General features: G+C 49.7%; 1 protein-coding gene across 1 annotated transcript in view; it reads left to right on the top strand.

The window, feature by feature from the left end:
- The first annotated feature begins 7,144 nt into the window (after window positions 1–7,144).
- Window positions 7,145–20,800, top strand: part of LOC144148104 (endothelin-converting enzyme 2-like) — a 39,156-nt gene continuing 25,500 nt past the window's right edge. The window contains exons 1-2 of the mRNA XM_077679693.1: window positions 7,145–7,172; window positions 13,578–13,803. Of these exons, the coding sequence (XP_077535819.1) occupies window positions 7,145–7,172; window positions 13,578–13,803 (254 nt within the window). The remainder of the gene's footprint in view (window positions 7,173–13,577; window positions 13,804–20,800) is intronic.

Below are 20,800 nucleotides of genomic sequence, written 5' to 3' on the forward strand. Positions count from 1 at the left end.
ACCATGAACAATTTATTCGGAAGTAACTTGGGAAAAAATAAAATTGAGTGCAGTTGACTTTTGAAGGAGTACTGACACAAAATTTCAAAGCTGAGATTACTATGTAAACGGTTTCGTGTGTATATGGAATCATCTCCCAGAAAGTTGCAACAGTAACTGTTCAATATATCATATTTAAATGAATTCAATCTTTGCTCGCACGAGGAAGCCCAGAACGGATACCCTTTCAGCATCGGCATCAGCGAGTCGCCATCTGGCCCCAAACTACACTCTACCCAAACTGCCGACCTGACGGGACCTCTGACATGGCCGACTGGCTGGCTGCGGTTGGCGCGCGCTGCTCTGGCGTGTGCAACACGTCACGATTTTTGGGACGGACGTCATGCTGCCCGGGCGCGTGGAGACCACGGACGGTCTGGGCGCGCGCGCGTCCACACCAAGGAGGTTAATTTTTTTTAACCTCCTTCGTCCACACCGGCAGTGATGCGGCAAGAAGGGTGACGTCACGAGCGCCCTCCTGCCACGGCAGCCGCCTCGGTGTTCGCCTTGTCGAAACCGAAATTGACACGAATAAACAAGGCTGTGAATAATTATTTCCGCTGCAACTGACCGTCTGATGTACCATTCTATGATTGGTGGGCGGTTGGGCAGCCATAACAGCGAAAAAGACGTAACATGAAAATTTCGTGTCCGTACTGCTTTTAGCGTGTATACGAAGCCACTCGACAACGCCAGGCAAAAGAAAAGCGCCTGAAGCGTTCAACTGGACATTGAGGCTTTAGAATTCGCAACCCGTCTCTTACGTTCAAGCGGACTTCTTGTTTCGTGCATGTGTGCAACCCAATGAACCTCTCATGATGTAAATGACCCGGCCCTGGGTTTCCCGTCTTTTCAACTCCACTAATTACATTTTTCATAGGAGCTTTCCTGAGAAATCTGGCGGCACTCCAAGCACTCCTCCACCTTCTTTTTATTCTGTGCGCCGTCTTCCATGTTGTGGGCCATCAGTTGCTCATGTTGTGGCGACTTCCTCGGCCACCACACCATATTTTTTACCTACCGAGTCAGCTGAAGATTTCGCATTAACAATTTCCAAAGTCCGAGTTTACACACTTTCTGAATGCATATTGGTATTCTTGCGAAAAAGAAAAAAAACTCAGTACAAAATCGTTGCAATGCCCTAACAAAGCAACGGCAATAGAGGAGATACGCCAAGGTGTTCCACGTTTCTTTTGACCGCCCTAGAAAACAGGCTGCGCACCTTTTTTGGTAATAATGTATTATATGAAGGACTGTTAAATCAAGCGCAATATAGAGCGAGTGCGGGCAACGTTTCTGACAACGCTGGCGCATTCCATCAAACGATGTACCACCTATTCGTCCCACACCAATATATATAATAATCTTTTCTCTATCCCTCTCTCTCTTTACTTGAGATTAAAGTTGGTTGGTTGGTTGATTTGGTTGGTTGATTTGTCAGATTGGGGCAGCTTCTATTAGGGATGGTAATGATGATAGGGATGAAGATGAGGAGGGTAGGATAGTAGCATTTTCTATTCACCGAATTTTCGGAAAACCAAAAATACATGAAATAGAAAAAAATCATCAGATAGACGTTTTCTACGACATAAGGGGTCATCTTGTTGGTATAAACTAAAAAATTAAGGGGGGGGGGGGGTCAGGATATCCGGACCCGATCCCGTCCTCCCTCTGTATCCGATGGTCATGACCATCGTCATCTACACTGTGACAATGATAATTTGTGGCTGATCTCAATGGACATAAAATGCAAATAAAATGAAACGTAATTATAAAATGGCCCCGTACAATTTTCAAGAGAGACTCATATTTCCGTCTTCGTAACGGTGACGATGATGCTGTGAGGTTTTTATGAAGAAATGTTATTACCGTCCAGCCGCTTGTAGTGCGGCATATCTCTAGCGCAGGGTGGCAGAATTACTACATGTTTTTTGTCCTGGTTTTCAATTCTTTCCATAAAGAGAAGTTCCGTTCTGGAAAAGAAAAAGTGCAGCTACGGAACGTAAAAAAAATAATGGTTCGTAACGGTTCATAACGGTTCCTGTTTGGCGCCATGAAAATTTTAAAATTACAAAATTCTGTCAAAACATAGTGATGTTGATTATTATTATTATTATTATTATTATTTGCAAAAATGTAGACCGTTAAATAGCTCAACTTCACTCAAGAAATCCGACGACACTTAAACAGTTCTTGTCTTTCAGCTCTTGATGGCGCAGCTGCAAGTTTCCACTCTATCCTGAAAAACTGCATTGAGGCAGTTTTCTGTTTGAGGCGCTGTCGTAAATAACAGATGTTCAAGCACGATTTGTTCTGGAGCTCCTGATTAGGATGAGGTGTTCAACTTTGAGGGGCCAAAATATACAAATGGGAAGCCTCCTAAAAATCAGCGTGCAGCGCGCGCACGCTCAATTTTTTTAGTATGCTGTCTTGGTCTGGGACCAAAAAACAAATTGTTAACAATGAATTGGACGCGATTCAAAATCATGCTGTTCGCTTTGTTACTAACTCGTGTTGTTATGATATTAGCGTTGCAAGTTTAAAAGCTCCATCTCATGGGACCCTGTAAAACTCCAGCGCACCTTTTGTATATATATATAGGTGTTTATTTTAAAATCAGTTTCTATGTAAGGAGACAGCAACGGATCGACATCAGTATCTTTAGAACCCCCCCCCCCCCCTCCTCCTCCGTATACATCCAGATGAAAGGATAACAGCAAGAAAAATCATGCATATAATGCCGCACATCCGCATTCTGAACGCCATTTCTTTTAAAAGCCGAACGCACTGCCCGGCTCTCTGGAACTTGTTACCGCCCATTCTCAAATGTTTTCCGCTGCGCTCAGGCAGCCCTTGCGCACAAGCACAACTTTACTTGTAGCTGTTTCCACTGAGTGGCTCACAACAGTGCCTTAAGGAATCTGTAGGCATGTTAAAAAATGGCGCAGCCTGCACTTGTTATGCAAGGCTGGAAGAACAGCAGAGCTGGGGGTCGACCTAGCTTCTTTCCACACTGACACGGGATCCTAAGAGAGAGAGAGAGGGAGGAGGAGGAGGAGGAATCAACTTTTACTGAGCCCAAGAAATCGGTGGTGCGCGCTGGCACCAGACGGGGTGGTTCCCTAGTTACGGGACCCATATGTTCCCAGCAGCTCCTGGCCCCTGTCTGTCAGTGCGAGCTGAGTCGGCAGGGCGGGCTGGTCAACAAGGTCTCCCATCGCTCAAGGGGTTGGGGATTGGGGGTGTTGTGGGGAAGGGAAGGAGGGGGGGTCTTGAGTTTTGTACACTCTGTCAAGATGTGTGGCAGGGTGCCCCTCTCTCTTTTGCAAAACGGACAGAGCGTATCGTGTTCCGCAGGGTACATGAGGTTCATCAGTACGGGATGCGCAAGCGATCCCGCCTGCGCTCGACGCAGGATCGTCTGTTGCTGCCTAGTCAGTTTGGGGTGCGGTTCCGGCAGTCTGCGCCTCTCCTCTCGGTACATCCGGGTAATGTCCCGAAAGCTGGTAACCGGGTGCGGTAGCTCTTCCGGCTCGTTCTCGGCCCGGATTGACATTTCTCGGGCATGGTAGTCGGCGATGGTGTTGCCTGCTACCCGCGAGTGAGCAGCAGGACCACAGCAGTGCAAAGCCGTTTTGGACGGCATTGTAAAGCAAATACCATTAAGGTACGCACAGTCCTTAGCCCAGTTCGGCTTTGCCAGCGGCCCGGCGAGCGTGATTTAGTGGGCGTCTACCGCCCTCCCTATTCCCCCTCTTCCCTCCCACCAGCGACCTTAGGTTTTCCCCTTCCTAATAAAATAATTTATCATCATTCCGTAGCAATCGTCGTCATCCCTTTCGTCGTCGTCTTCCGACGGCGCAGCCTCATAGGGCAAAACATCTTGTAGTGCTTCCTCGCTTCGGTAAACCTCAATTTCTTCGTCAGCTGGTCGTCTGAATGTGGATTGTGAAGGGATGGCTGGACAGATTCGTCGCCACCGTCTTCGGCGAGGGGACCCGTGGCGCGCCGGTCGCTACTCGACGACGGCGAAGGCGGGAGCTGCTCATGTGGCATAAGCCGACGCGCAAGCCTGGACGACGCCGGGCGGTAGCCGCGAAGCACGCGCTCACGTGCTCTCGGGGTTTTCTGTCTTCGCCGGACGGATTTGTGTCGGCCTAAACAGCTCTGCTGTTAATAAACGAAGAAGTACGGCCACGACGTCTGCCTCGCAGCCAACTGCGCACTGCGATTACGCGGAGAAGTAAGCTCCTACCATCGAGCCAGACGGAAAGAGTACAGGTGCAGGCAGCAAGCCTGCTTAAGAAGAGAGGGCGGAAGGCAATTTTATGCTAGCGAACCGACGGCAATCTCCCACTTCCTTCTTCCTTGCATGGAGGTTGGAATGAATGCTGAAATAACTTTATTGTCAGACCAAAAACCGAAACAACAGTTTTTCGGTCTAGCTCCTGAATTGAAAAATAAATAACGTTTCGTTTACGCTTTCGTTCCTGCTAAAAGCGTCGTCTTTTTTTTCGTTTACGCTTTTTCAGGTCCACGCCCGAGCGAGCGCGCGGCACGCGGCCGACGAGCGAGCTTAGAAGAAGAAAAGTCGATCGGCAAGGTAAGCTTGTGATTCGACCTAAAATGAAATAACGGCCGAACTGCGCTGGCGGCTTTATGCGCTAGGCCAAGTGAGCATCACTACCCAGTGAGTCAACAGCACAGGTGAATAGGGACAGATTTTTAACAAGCGCGGTTAATGGCTCTGCTGCCCCAGAGTGACCCAGGAGTGCTGAGTGCGGTTGCAGAAACCAAGTTGGGGGTCCTCGCTTGAGCAGGTTCCCGACTTCTGTGGACACTAAAGCGCCTGTAATCGGCATTACGACACCCTCTGGCAGCGACTAATATCAAAATAATGGGCCCCTTGCTAAACAGTAAGGGCTGAGGGGGCTGGTAGTGATAGTGGTTACGAAGTACGGACTGCTTACGACGAATAGGCTGGTTAGCCGCGTTCGTTTGTTTCCTTATGCTCATTACCTCAATGCAAATTATCTCGCTTCCGCTCCCGTTACAAAGCCCGCTGACACACCCTGAAAGAACTCTGCTGAGACGCCTAGCGCACGATGCGCGATCACCCCCTATCAGCTGCAAACTAAACTCCCCCGAATTTTATCAGCGCTATTCGAATCAACGCAAAAAAAAAAATTATCCGAACGTTCTTTGGTGGATCTTAAGCATGCATAAGCATTTCATCCCTCCCCCTCGTGAACATGAGGCTCGGCTTGATTGGCACGCCTTGTTTCTTTACAGAATAACGCAACACGACGTTTCTCCCACACCCGTCGCTTAACGCGCCAACCGTGCTCTAACCGTTTCAGTGGCCACGCTTTCTCGCTTAGCAGCGGCATTGGTTGCTTGTCGTTCCTTTTGTTTCCCACCAGTATTGGCATTTAATGGCCATCTTACCATTGGTTGCTTGTCGTTCCTTTTGTTTCCCACCAGTATTGGCATTTAATGGCCATCTTACCATTGGTTGCTTGTCGTTCCTTTTGTTTCCCACCAGTATTGGCATTTAATGGCCATCTTTCCATTGGTTGCTTGTCGTTCCTTTTGTTTCCCACCAGTATTGGCATTTAATGGCCATCTTTCCATTGGTTGCTTGTCGTTCCTTTTGTTTCCCACCAGTATTGGCATTTAATGGCCATCTTTCCATTGGTTGCTTGTCGTTCCTTTTGTTTCCCACCAGTATTGGCATTTAATGGCCATCTTTCCTATTCCGTTCCGTTCTGCCGCCACGCACTGGCTGCGCTTTCCGTTATACAAGGCGCACAAGCGGTGACTGGAGTCAGGATGCGTCCGAAACGGCGGGTCGGAAGGTGCGGGTGGCGGGCCGCGCTTCCACTTGACGTCTTCCTGGCAACGTCGTTGCGAGGGCAGCTTTTATTTCACACGCTGTCTCCACTCACTATGTTCTGTGCTTTTCTGTCGCTCGCTCTGTAGACAAACCAACGCGAAAATCTTGCTTCCAGGCCCCATATAAATATCACGCAATAAAAAAATGTAGGCACGCCTCCATCTAACGACGACGATAGTTGAACGCCAAGCTTTTTCGTGACGAATCATCGTCGTAGTTGCACGGTGAGGTGCAGGATTTTTGTATAATTTTGCACGTCCATGCGCCCCTCTCCAATTATAAACCGCCTCGACCATGGCGAAATGGAGCAATCGGATAGACGCCGGCTTTTTAACACGAGGGACGCAGGTTCGATTCCCGCCGCGGGAAGCGTTTATTTCTTTCACTTCACCCGTTTTCGCCTCACAGACGCCATCAGTGAGAACACTGAAGCTCTGCTTTGAAAGTATAGACGTAATAACATTGGTTTTTCTTTCATCACAATTTAATTGCATCAAGTTAAGACTGTTTCTTACACGCCTCAGCAGCTTTTCTCGACCTCACTTGTCGCCTAATCGCAGCCTAGCTGCGAGGCGTTCTTCGGTCGATGAAAACTGTCTTTTCTACTTACGCGGAACTTCCCCACAGAAGACGCTACAAGCACTTCCCTCGCTCACTCCGCCATTTCAGCGAGGCCATAAACCACGCTTTCTTTCATCTACCTCTACGCACGAACCTTACTGGGCGAGTGATTGCCTTCCTATCGGGATGTCACCCCCGTCCTCCTACTTGCCCTCCCACACGCAAGAGAACAATCAGATCCGCGTTCCCGATTTCTTTTTTTCACGCCACTATAGCTGCGCCCATCTCTGTATATTGGTGTACGTCAACGTTCAGAGACTCATGCGCGATGAGGTCATGAAGTGTCCTTGACCAAATTCCGGCCTTACCTTGGTTGCAAAACTTGAGCGTGAAGGCAGCAATCGATTGCCACGGATTTACACAAGGCTTAAGTGGGGAAGTAACAGTGCATACAGACGTTGCAGAAGTTACCGGCGTCATGTAGCCGCAGTTTAGAATGAATAAACAAAACAAAACAAAACAAAACGAAACAAAACACAACAAGCAGGAGTTTCTCGTTTCTTTCCAGTACTTCCAAGCGAGCGTCCGTGGGACGGTCGACCAACGTACAGTGGGAAACGCCTCGACCACAACGACGCAACTCCGGCCATGCAGAATCCAGACGACCCCAGCCCGCGTAAGCGTTGGAAAAATCCGGAAGCTGGCACAAAGAAATGAAATCGCTGTTGGAGTGTGCAGGACTTTTAATGCTTATAAGCATACAGTGCCGAGTCCCTTACGCAGTCAGTGTGCAACGCTTTGTATCTGCACAACAACGCGTAGTTGGCGACGTTGGGGCATTTAATCGTGATAATAGTGTGATCATTGCAAGACAAGGCAAACAAACCCGCCGCGATGGCTCAGTGGCTACAGCGTTGCGCTGCTGGTCCCAAGGACGCGGTTTCGAATCCCGGCTGCGGTGGCCGCTTTTTTGATGGAGGCGCAAAGCGAACACGCCCGTGTTATAGTGAAGTAGAATTCGAGGTTTCGGCTCACGTTAGATTCCCAGGTGGTCAGAATTAATCCGGAGCCCTCCAGTATACGACACGCCTCATCGCCCGAGTAGTATCGGCGCCTTAGACATAATCAATCAATCAATCAATCAATCAATCAATCAATCAATCAATCAATCAATCAATCAATCAATCAATCAATCAATCAATCAATCAATCAATCAATCAATCAATCAATCAATCGAAATAAAAGAAAAAGAAAAGAAGAGAGAACAAACGAAATGAAAATTTGTCTAATCTGCAGATATATTGATAGCCAAATCTGGTCACCATTGTTCGTAGCAGGAAACACACGCACGCAGACGCAGGCATGCGCACCCAAACCACGCAAGCACAGTTCAAACGAAGTTGAAACCCCAAGGTTACTAGTGGATGCATGGAAAGAAATTTCCCACGTTTCCTCTTTTTCGGTCAGCATTGTCACCTTGGGAACCTATCTGAGGTTTTCATACTCCTAAAAAACAGCAAATGTATAGTAAATCCCTCTATCAAATTCTTGAGTGCACCACTCGTGTAATCCTAAATTTCACTTCGCTAAAGTGTTTCCTAGTACACTGTTAAATAGGAATGTTGAGACTGTGAGGGAGGCGACGAAAATGAAGCAATTTTTTTTTCACGTTGCCAGGTGTTCGCTCAAGTCCTACCATTATTTCGCAAGGGTTAAGGCTTGTGCGAGTTGGTGCATGATTACGAATAGGGGAACAGCGCAACACAGATGTCACCTTCTTCTTCTTGTGTTTTGTCTGTGTTGCGCTGTTCCCCTATTTGTAATCTACCGTTATTTCATTCTTTTGTTCCAGTGAGTGCGGGGAAGACTGTTTAGGAAGTAGCCGCTGAGAACGCGCAGGTTCCAAATTTACAAATAATTTCCAAATAAATGCTAGCATCGACGTACAATTCACACACAGTTGCTGATTTAGTTTCTTCGCAGTTTAGGGGTAGCAATACGCTGATACGGCTTCTCCGTATAGAGTTACACGCAAGGCATTGAAGTACTGCGGGTGAGTACCAATAACACGTTCCGGTGCTGCCGAAATTTACAGGGAAGCTGTTTAGGGCTACGGTGCCGTGGATTTCTTATGGGCGTTAGCAAAAACACTCAGGTCCAGTCGCGACTGGTGTCGCACTCGAGGCAATCACGAACTCCATCCAAGGGGAAGGGAACCTCCCCGTGAGCGCGTAGCGCGTGGTCACCGTCAAAGTGGCACGCAGTTCAAAACTTCAAAACATGACTTGGACCTCAAACTTATACGTTCGATCACTCGAATATCCACCTTGAGTACATTAGTCACCATTAGAGGCACCGTTTCCAAGATAAAAAAGAAACTCTCAGGTGAATAATAATTAAAGGTTTCTCGCATATCTGCCGCTGTGCGACCCGCGTCGCTCATGTATACGTTCGCACCTCCCTCAATTTATCAGCGTTCCAAACGTTTGCGTGTCTGTTTCCTTCGCCTCCTCGAGGCGGTGGTTCCGTCGTTAAGGGAAGTCTGTGCAATATACAGGGTGTCCCAGCTATCATGCACCAAGATTTAAAAAAAGAGTAAAGGTGTAACTCGAATAAAACCTAGTGCATAATGTTTGCAGTACTGTGGAGAAGTGGGCAGCATTTTTTTCGTTAATGAGACTTCACTAATTAATTGTAATTAATTATCTAACTCGAGAAGTACTGCCCTAATCACTAAAGTGTCAATGAGGCACTTGTAGGTACCCACGAGGGGAATCTATCTGCGGTATTTTCAGCGTCGAAATAATTGCGTACTTATTTATTCTGACTGATAAAGAAAACCCGCGAAATATGAAAAATACCACGTGACGGCGCCTTCGCGCGCTTTTGCGCGCCTCGTAAAGCAATGCCCTCAAACAGGCTGCCTCTGAATTAGCCAGAATGAAATAAACAAAAGAAAGAAAGAAGAAATCGCGACCGAGTTTGTGCCTTATCTGCACAGGCACCCCGCGAATCTTGCTGTTGCTGCTCCTTCCATGTATGCCTTTATCAAGGTGATGCGCTGTCTCTTGGGGCGGGAGACAGGCGAAGCAGTTGCTTTCAATCATCTTGTTTGGGGACGCTGCTTTACAATGCGCGCGGAGGCGCCGTCACGTGGTATTTTTCATATTTCGCGGGTTTTCTTTATCAGTCAGAATAAATAAGTACGCAATTATTTCGACGCTGAAAATACCGCAGATAGATTCCCCTCGTGGGTACCTACAAGTGCCTCATTGACACTTCAGTGATTAGGACTGTAATTCTCGAGTTAGATAATTAATTACAATTAATTAGTTACATATCATTAACGAAAAAATTACTGTCCGCTTCTGCACAGTACTGCAAACATTGCGCACTAGGTTTTCTTCGAGTAACGCCATTGCTCTTTTTTTAAATCTTGGTGCATGATAGCTGGGACACCCTGTATTTTGAACAAGCAGCGCGGTAAGTCATGGATAGTTTTTCACGTCTAATCTGCTCGCGCACAACGTGCGAGCCCTGCGACCTGGCATCAGGAGGGAGTTAATGATACCTTAGTCCTAAGGCTGGCTTGCATGGATCGCAGAGTTGGCAACCGTACGTTGTGCAGAGTTCTCGCAAAAAAAAAAAAAAAAGACGTGGGAATTCCGGATAATTTACCAGCATTGGGCTTGAATGATGGTGCACAACAAACCCTACTTCAGTGCACAAGTCACATGCAGTAATGGGTATACTCGGGTACAACTTAAGAACGGCAATGATGATGATAATGATGATGATGATTGCTATTGGTTTCCCCTTTGAAGCGGGGTGATGACATGTCATCTTACCAAAAAGGACTAATACAACCATGTTTTACACTTTTGGTTTAATACTAGCGCTGCTTAGGGCAGGCACTAAAGCTTATTAGGCCCGAAATATTTACTTTTTTTTTCCTGTTACAGGTGGTAACTGTCCTAGGTAATATTCCCCTCTCTGCTTTTCGTCCACCAGCATTCTAATCTTCTTTTCGTCCCCTCGACAGCTTTGAAGTTAACTTCCTCTCTGATACCCTTAAATTTTAGGGCTTCTGGAAGCCCAATAATCCCTTTATGTAGATTTGGACAGATACCCTCACAATCTAACACTATGTGCCGCATAGTTTCTGTTTCTTTTCCGCAGACCAGGCATACCCCATCATTTTGTGAATACTTCCCCACAAAACTCTTAGTTCGCAGGCAACCTGCTCTAGCCTCAAAAAGCAAAGCACTGCCCTGGGAATTATCGTAGAAATTTTCCTTTCGGATGTTCAATTTCTCAGCCCTGTACACCTCTAAGGACGTTTTAGCTTCCATTTTTTCCCTCCATTTATTCGTTTCAATCTGCCTTGCCTCTTTTTTGGTTACCTTGGCTGTTTTGGATTCTCCACTGTTCTTTCCGAATTTCATCGTTAGCCTTCTGGTCTTTATTAACCACTGCGTGTCCACGCTTTTCAAGTATAGGTACCTAAATACCTTAGCTGCCCACCTTCGTTGATCCATTGCCCTCAACCTCATCTCAAAGCATATTTTACTGTGTGCTTCTCTAACTTCAAAGAACGCCCAGCCCATATCTCCCTGAACTGCTCCGTTACTTGTTTTTCCATGCGCGCCTAAGGCCAAACGTCCTACCGTTCTCTGGTTTACTTGCAGGCCTGATAGAACGTCTGATTTTAAGCAGAGTACAGCATTCGCAAACGTGAGACCCGGAACCATTACTCCTTTCCACATTCCCCTTACTACTTAATATCTGTTATACCCCCACAGAGCACTATGCTTCATTATAACTGCGTTTCGCTTTCCCTTAACCTTAAGTTGCACTCGTGAGTTCTTAAGTAGTTATCCCCTTCGTTAATCCACACTCCCAAATATTTATATTCCTTCACTCTAGGTAATTCGCCTTGCTGGATAAACTCTACATCAGTGGTAGCGTCATTGAAAACCATTACCGTAAAAACCCGCGTATAATACGGACCCGCGTATAATACGAGGTGTAATTCGGAGACAGCAAAATCAGAAAAAAAGTTTTCATCCGCATATAATACGAGGTAAAGAGCACAGAAAACATTTATTTGCACTAGAGTTACCCTTCAGTCATTGTCAGTTTTCGCTGGCACTGTCTCCCGACGTCCGTTCAGTCATTGTTAGGTTCGCTGCCGCTGTCTCCCGAAGTCGCCTTGTTGAAAATGTCTTCCCACAGAAAGTGGTCCTCAGTGCCATCAAGGGTGTTCGAGATGCCGCATTTCTTAAAAGAGCGACTGACGAGCTCTTCTGGGATGCTGGCCCACGCATCCGCGATGCAGCCACAAAGCACCGCTGGAGGAGCCCGTGTCAGCCATCCGGTAGCTGTCACTTACGGGTCTCCATTCACTCTTGGTAGCAGGACCTGATGCAGTCTTTCAAAGGCTTGTTGATGCAAACGTCTAGCGGTTGCAGCTGGGATGTCATGCCTCCTGGATCGACAATGAGTTCGATGCGGGGTTTGCGCAACAATTCTTCACGGAATCGGCCAGGTGGCAGCAAAAGGCGTTCAACACGAGCACTGACGGGAACCCCGAACAGTGCTCCAGGCCGCCAACACCACACAGACTTTATCCAATCAAGCACCAGTGGCTTTCTCCACCCGCGAATGCTGCCTTCGGTGACGCCGAACTGCCGTCCTGCGGCGCAATTCCTGATGGTCTCGGCACATAAAATAACTTTTCTTTTAATTGCCGCTGACTACTGCCTTCGTGCACCCGACATCGTGATAGACTTGCGGTGAACGTGCCGATCCTTCGCGTGGTCAAAACAATCAAAATGGCACCGGCTGAGAGAAGCAGCAGCCAGCTAACGACACCGCAAGATGGCCCACCCTCCGCTGAAACCGACACCGAAAGTTTAAATTTTCGGCTGAAAACTTTGGGATCCACATATAATACGAGGCACAAATTTTACATAGTAAAATTTGGTAAAAAACCTCGTATTATACGCGGGTTTTTACGGTATTCCTGATTTTTCTGCACTGAAATCTAACCCGAGGTCGGTGGCTTCCTGGCCGCTAATATTTATTAGCCACTGCATATCGGTTTGGTTATCAGCTAAAAGAACAATGTCGTCTGCGTATAACACTCCCTGAATATGCTGTTGTACCACTTCGCCTTGCAGCATATGGGTTAGGCTAAACCCTACTTGACTTTCTTCCAGTTTCTTTTCTAACTCTGCCATGTAAAGCATGAACAGTATTGGGCTCAAAGGGCATCCCTGTTTCAGTCCCCGATGGATGTTGACCTGCTGGGCGCATTTCTGTCCTTCCCAAGTAAGGTGCACTCTATTGTCTTTATAGATTGCTATAAGGAACTGTACTAACTCGTCACCTAATCCCTGGAGTTTCAGCGTTCTCCACAGCCGTTCTCTGTTTACGTTGTCATATGCCCCCTTAATGTCCAAGAACGTGATCCATAGTGGTCTATTCTGTGTTTTCGCAATTTCAATGCATTGCGTTATCACAAAAAAATTGTCATCCAGTCGCCTGTCTTGTCTAAATCCATTCTGCAGTTCGCCAAGTATTTAATTTTCTTCCATCCATGCTTGAATTTCTGATTTTAGCGCCTGCATTACGAATCTATAATGGAAGTTCCCCATGCGCCTCATCAACGCAGCCGGATGTTACTCCGCGCGGCGCAAGTAGTGCGTTACTGGAAATATTTTGAACACGGCACGAGCCGTTTCCGTGATTTTTTGCAGTTAATATGCTTATGAACTACTGCAGCGACGACAAACAAACTACATGAGAAAAGGCAGACCACATCACGTATTCAAAACACTTTCCTTTCGAAACGCGCGCGCCCGTTGACGTCGGGGTCCGTCGCTTAGGCGGAGTGATACCGTACATGAGCTATTGCCGTTCGTAACTTTTTCCCGAGTATAGTGGCAGCCTTAGTGATATGACCATGTCCTGCACCCAAAACGAAGACATCGCTAGCATTTTGTTTATGTTCGAGTTGCGTCAAAGGTAGGCGGCCATACAGCAGTTCAACAACTTATGTGCTCGCACCCGCATGCAGCGCCCCCTGTGAAGCCCCCGCCCGAGCCGCTTTCGCTGCTGCCGGCCTGGAGCGGCGTGCTCGTGCCCCTACTCACGCTGGTGTTCGGCGTCATCGTGCTGCTGCTGCCGCCGGCAGCCTTCAACTGGCTGTGGCCGCCGTGCAGGGAGCCCACCTGCTTCGACTACCGGCGAGAGATGGCGCTCTCTCTCAGCGACACTGTCAGCCCGTGCGACGACTTCTACGGGTATGCCTACCTTATTTACTATAAATGGCACCGGTACGATTGGAAACTGGGGCTCGTGAAGCATTTTATTTAAAGCGAAAGCTTTCTTAGTGGGTCCGGTGGCGGCGTGTCAAAAAACTAATGCATTTCCCCATGGACCGGTTGGTAGACCGAAAAGAACTGATAAATCTCTGGACGCAGGCGCGTGCGTGTGTCAAAACAGCTATTCGAAAATCACGAAAAAGGAACGGTTCTAGATAAGACAATACACGCATCGATCATGAGAAGGAGGAGTACAACAGTATACCTTTATCTGATAACCCACCTGCCGGTTTACATTTAGATCGTTCGCAGATGCGTTTACTTACTGCGCGAGAAATAATTGCGTGGGTTCGCTCTTCGGTTGGGGTCTTTGAAGTTTTGACGATCGATTGGACTCACTTTCAGCGAAAGTTCTGGCGAACTTTTGACGCAGTTTTGATGTCAGAAAGCTTTAGCGCTTCTCTTAACTGTCTTTAGGACCGGATGGTAAATTTTTTAAAGCGAAGCTTTTTGTTTGTGCCTTCTCCCGGCCTTCCGGGAGCGTCTGCTGCTTCTTTCTGGCAGGGTGCGCCGCTGGAATTCATCTTGCACCAGATAATTCTGGCCTCCGCGTTCCTGGCCCGTGTAGCCGGGGGAGCGACTGAGCAGGGGGGGGGGGGGGGGAGGCGGTCGGGGAAGTTACACCAGGTAACTTTTGCCTCTGAGTATCGCGAACGTGGGACTAAGCGAACGGCGGTGGGGAAGTCCCAGTTCATGCCTGTACCACGTTCTCTGCCCTTGAAGCTTGGGGCGTGTGAACAGCACGTTGGCCAGCAGGATCGTTTTAGGGGTGAAGCCCCTTAGGGGCTCGGGCTGTCGGCGTCTCATGTCGTCGTCGTCGTCTCATGTAGTCCCGGTACTAAAACACCGGGACACTCGTTTACGCCTCGCGCTAGTATGTAACGCGTACAAAAAAAAAAAAAAACATGGGGACACACGTTTACGCATCGCGCTGGAACGCTTTGTAACGCTTACTAGAGAAGTGGAATAAACGTTAATTTAGCCTGCAAAACCGACCGACCGGGCCTAGGTCGCCTTCGGGGGAGCGTCCCGACCGTGTCGAGTCGCTGCCTCTCGGGCTTGCTGGACGGCTCAAAGCTGTTCGTCTTGATCGTACGACGACAGGGCCACTTCAAGTCGCGGCGGCAGAGTTCCTGTTTTTGCTTCTTCGAGATGCTTCTTGCAGTCCTACAGCACGTGCGTGAGAGTCGCCGTCTCCCTACGGCAGACCTTGCACTTGCTGTCAGGGTAGGTCTCGGGATACATCTTGTGCAGGAGTAGTGGTGTCGGGAAGGTTCCTGTCTGTAGTCGTCGAAATGTTACCGCCTGGGCACTGTCCAGCTGTTTGCTGGACAGCTTTTCAGCTTAGAGCCAGTCGGTACGCATTCGTGATCTCGTTGTAGGTGACCATTCTGTTCTTCGTGCTGTACCAGAGTCTTTAGGCGTCTGCCTCGTTGCCGGCGGCGCGGAAAGGTAGTGCGCGCGCCGTGACGTGAGCAGACTTGTTGCCATTTTCCTTTTTTTCGGACACTTTGCCCTTGTGTGCTGAAAACCAGGAGAGGCGCTTCTTGAATCTTAGGTCGCCCCGCTGCTGGAGGCGGGCGGCTGCGGCGGCGGGCGATGCCTCCCCTTTGACGTAGTTCCTAATGGCTTGTCGAGTCTCTGAGCACCATGACGCAGTCTCGAGCGCCAGGGAGATGGCCACTTCCTCTGCCTCTTGCGCTCTGTTGCACTTGATGCTTGCGGCCGTTCTCGTGACTCCGTACGCGTCCACCACCGTGGCTGTGTAGCTTGAGCTGTTCGGGCATTCCACCGCGTCTATGAACCGTGCGCCTGGGTCCTTTCCGAACTTGTCGGTGAGGGCCTTGGCTCTGGCTCGGCGTCTGCCCTTGTTGTGTTCCGGGTGCACGTTTCTCGGGATAGGTAAATTAGTGATTGGTTGCTTGCGAACTGAGAGCTTTGTGGGGAAGTATTCTCAAAATGATGGGGCATGCATGGTCCGCGGAAAAGTAACAGAAATTATGCGTCACATAGTGTCAGAACGAGGGTATCCATCCAAATCTACATGAGGGAAATATTCGGCTTCCAGAAGCCCTAGGATTTAAGGATAGCACAGAGGAAGTTAACTTCAAGGCTATCGAGGCGACGAAAAGAAGGTTAGAATGCTGGTGGACGAAAAACAGAGAGGGGAATATTGCCTAGGACAGTTACCACCTGTAATAGGAAAAAAAAATATTTTGTGCCTAATAAGTTTTTTTGCCTGCCCTAAGCAGAGCTAGTATTAAACGAATAGTATAAAAAATAGGTATATTAGTCCCTTTTGGTAAGATGACACGTCATCACCCCGCTACAAAGGGGAAACCAATAGCAATAATCGTCATCATCATCGTCATAGTTCCACGCGTAGAGCCCGACGGACGTCTTCGCGCAGCGTGGTCCTGACTCTTTGCTGGTTGTAGTAGCCGATTCGTAGCTTGTCGAGGCGGATGTGGCGGCCGGCCTCCGTCCTCGACAGTCGCTCGAGCTAGGACGCATGCTGTGCTTCGATGATTTCTTCGATCGTTTCGTGAATTCCCATCTCTAGCAGTTTGTCGGTGCTTGCCGTGTCGGGCAGAGCGAATGCCGTCTTGTGCGCCTTTCGTATGAGAATGTCAATCTTATTCTTCTCGCTCTGATAACACTGGTTGTAGGCCGCCACATAAGTTACTTGGCATATCACAATGGCTTATATTAGCCGGACCCCCTCTTCTCGAGGTCATTCTTATGAGCAGCCTGCAGGCGTTTGCCGCCTTGCTCGTCAGATGGTTGACCGTTTCCGTGTTTCTTCCGCTGGCCTCTATCATTATCCCGAGTACTGTTTTCTTGGGTACCGTGGGTATGACGGTGCTGTCCCCAGTCCGGATCGTGATCTGATCACGGTGTCTCTGTGGGCTGCGTCGTTGCTTTCTCGATGGTTGGTTCACGAGCAGCTCGGATTTCTTCGGCGAGTACCTGCGTCCCACGTCTCGAAGGGTTAGTCTTCTATGTTATCATCGACATCTTCCTGGAGGGTCGTCTCGATGTGGCCGTCATTTACTCTACACACCCACAGGGTGATGTCGTCGGCATAGATCGTGTGTTCGACGTCTTCTAGCTTGTGGAGTCTTCGTGCCACTCCGGCTATGACGAGATTAAACAGCATCGGGGAGATTACAGACCCTTGCGGGGTACCTCTGTTGCCCGTGCTCCGTTCGCCCACCTTGAGACCTCCGGCCAGGAGTTCGGCGGTTCTGCCCGACAGTCTCTTTCACGTAGTTGCAGCTTCGTTCCCCGAAATCGAAGTTCGAGACTTGTCGCAGGATCGCGACCTGGTCGACTTGATCGAAAGCGCTCTGTAGGTACAGCCCCAGTATGGCTTTGCTGTTGACAGAATGGCCATCGACCACTTGGTGCTTGATCTGAAGCATGACGTCTTGAGTGCTGAGGTGCTCCCTTAACACGACTATAGAGTGTGGGAAGGCCCACGTTCGCTCTAGAGCCTCTGCCATCTGTTGACGACGACGTGCTCTAGGCCCTTGCTGACGAAGGACGTCTGTGAGATGAATCTCAGGTTGTCTGGTTCTGGCGGCTTCCCCGGTTTCGGAATTGAGTTCATCTTTGCTTTCTTCCAATGGAGGGAAGCGCGCCCTTCCGCCAGCGCTCGTTATAGTATTTCGTGAAGTCATCGACGCACCGATCGTCGAGGTTTCTGAGGATTCGGTTCTGAGGATGCGGTTCGACCGGGCGTTGAGGTCCTGCATCGACGTTCTCTCCTCCTATACGCTGATGTCTCGGTCTAGCTCGTCGTTGGGCCCGCCATCGTACGGGTCGTGTTGCACGGTGGGCGAACTCGGGAGGTGTTTGTCCAGTAGCCTCTGCTTGACGGCGTCTCCTCCCTGGGTCTTGACCGCTTCTAGCGAGTTGGTCTCGTTGGTCTGTTTTCGTCTTCTTTTCGTACAGCAGGTACCTGAGAACGTTCCATGCCCTTCCGTTGTGCATCTGTTCATCGATCGCGTTGCAGAGTTCGTGCCACTATTTGCATAGCTCTCTGCAGTGCTTCTCGATGGCTCGATTGAGCTCGGCGATCTTCTTGCAGAGTCTGCGGTTGAGGCGTTGTTTCGTCCACCTCTCGAGTAACAAATTCTTGGCCTCGATCATGTGGGCCAGCCTGCTGTCTATGTTCTTCACTTGTAGCTCGGTCTCGATCTCCTTGGTCGCCGACTCGACGCTGCCCGTCAGGTCGCGGCACCACTCTTCGATGCTCATGGTTCCTTCTTCGTCGCCTCGTTGTAGTGATTGCGCCTCTCTGATCTTCCGGAAGTCATTCCAGTCGACCCACCTGAGTTTGCGCTTTTCGGCGCGACGTGCGCCCGGAAGGGAAATCTTGATTTCTATGACCATGTGGTCGCTTCCTGTGTCCGCGCCGCTGTTGTTCGAACTGGCTGGGAGTGACCCGAAGTTTTTGATAAAGGTGGGGTCGGGTGTGGGGTCACGGGACACCGAATTTCCCAGTCTCGTCGGGTGGGCCGGTTCAGTGACAAGAACGAGGTCCATATCTTGCGCGTCTTGAGCGAGATTTCTTCCCTTAATGGAAGTGTGGTTGTAGCCTCAGGCCGGTCGGCGGCGTTGAAGTCCCCTGCAATCTGTACTCTCTATCGGTCTTCCGTCTTGCAGGCTGTGTGCAGTAGTGCCTTGAATTGTTGCAGCCTCTGTGATGGGTTGCTGTATATGTTGATGATGAAGATGCTGCATTTTCGGTTCTTGGTCGGAATGAGCTCGACGAATGTGTGCGCAATCTTGGTACTCTTGTAGTCATGCTCCTCGAAGGGGATGCCTTTCTTGACTAACCTGCAGGCACCCCTGCCCTCCTTCGTTGAGTGCTACTTGTACCCGGGTAAGGTCGGGGTTTCTTCCATGGTTTCCTGTAGTAAATTAACATCCGGTGCGTTACAGATGTGCTTGATGTGTTGATGCAGGGTTGCCTTCTTGTTTTTAAAGCTTTGGCAGTTCCACTGTCAGATTGTTAGTTTGATTTCTTCGGTGGCCGTGCCGGTCGCGGGGGGTTGCTCTGCCCTTGTTGCGCGTGGGAATACAGCACGAAGATAAGGTGCATCGTGATAAATTCTTGGATGTTTCGGAGGGTTTCCTTGATGCCTTGCATTTCCGCCGTGATACCCTGCACCTCTGCCTTGACACCTTGTATCCCCACGTTGATGCCTTGAATTTCCGTTTTGACTTCTTGGTTTGCGACTCGAAGCTCCTTGATGGCTTCGGGGGTTTGGACTTTAAAGGACGATCCGCTCACCGCCATGTTTTTTTGGGCCGGTGTGGTGTCATGCTGGACCTCATCCGCAATGCCTTCGTCGTCTTTTACCCCCGGCGTGGGTTTCTCGATCGGTGACGCGGAGGCGGTCGTCGGTGCCGACTTTTCTCTTCTTAGTGCTTCTATCTCTGCCGTGAGCTTTTGTACTGCGGCCATCATGTTGGCGTCTTCCGCGCTAAGCTTTTGCATGTTCGCCCTCATGAGGGAATTCTCTTGTTTGAGCATGTACTTTTCATCGTGACATTGAGGGCCTTGGTGGCTGCCATTCGCTGTAGTAGTGAGGGCCTTGGCTCTTCCTCGTTTCGGTCAACTTGGCCTTGTCCGTCCAGGTTACACCTCCCTCGCTGGGCGGGCATCGCCCGTTGGCGCTTGCGTCTCTCCTTGGTTTGGATTTGATTGATTGATTGATTGTAGGGTTTAACGCACCGACGCAACGCAGGCGATGAGGCGCGCCGTAGTGGAGGGCTCCGGATTAATTTTGACCACCTGGGGATCTTTAACGTGCGCCGAAATCTCGTACACACCGTACACGGGCGTTTTTGCTTTTCGCCTCCATCAGAAAAGCGGCCGCCGCGGCCGGGAATCGAACCCGCGACCCGTGCTCAGCAGCGCAACGTCTTAGCCACTGAGCCACCGGGGCGGGTTCCTTGGTTTGGAGGGTGAGCGACTGCCAGTGCCGTCGTCGCCTCCAGCTAGGGTGCGCTGGGTATCTATGCCCTCTTTGAGGGACCTGGTGTGCAGCTGCGTGTTCTTTCCTCTTCTCTTGAGAAAGAGCGGCGCCGCGACACCGGCGTCCTTCCGCGGCTTGCCGATCTGCCGGGATTTCTCACGACTTCGCTTGCGTGCTTTCTTTCCCACTGCCGCCGGCGCATCACGTAAGGGATTTTGTATACTGCACGGGAAGCCTTGTCACCGGTCGGATGTCCTCCGCCGCATAAGCTGCACTAGGATTTACACGTGTGAACCTCGGGTGGGTTCGGCGCACCGCATCTTCTGCAGACGCGGGCGTCGGGGTTGGGACTCACCTCCATGTGGTTTCCGACCCTGCCGCACTGGTAACACACGTCGATTTGCTTCCTGTATAGCGTGCACTTTGCCAATCCGTTTCGGTACCTCACGTAGTTGGGGACCTTGTGGCTATAGAAGGCGGTCACAAAGGATCGAGTATTGCTAATGCGTTTGGCTTCCACCGAGGTCGGGTTGAATTCGGGCACTATTCTTTCGTTGATGTCTTGAGGCGTGTGATGCAGTGGGATGTCGTGAATTACGCCCTTCACGATCCCGTGCGGTGCCGTTTCGTATGCGCTGACTTCGTGGACACTGCCACCTACGATGATCTTGTTTGTATACGTGCGTACCTGCCTGCATTTTCTTGAGGGGATGTGCTTGCGATGGATAATGTTTTGTTGATGGTTGGGCGTATCACGTCCCTCATTCTCGCGTCATTTGGAATTTATGTGGCCTCGTTCACGGCTTCTGATATGTCTGCGTGGCGGATCTTGTTTATATTGATGCCCCCACGGGGCCTCAAAACGATCTTGAAATCATCGCGCGGTAGCGCAGGCATGCGAGCGTTCTTGATTACCTTGTCTCGAG

The sequence above is a fragment of the Haemaphysalis longicornis genome, unplaced genomic scaffold (assembly GCF_048455015.1).
Source record: "Haemaphysalis longicornis isolate Haplotype H1 unplaced genomic scaffold, Haemaphysalis longicornis Haplotype H1 scaffold_77, whole genome shotgun sequence".
Taxonomy (NCBI): domain Eukaryota; kingdom Metazoa; phylum Arthropoda; class Arachnida; order Ixodida; family Ixodidae; genus Haemaphysalis; species Haemaphysalis longicornis.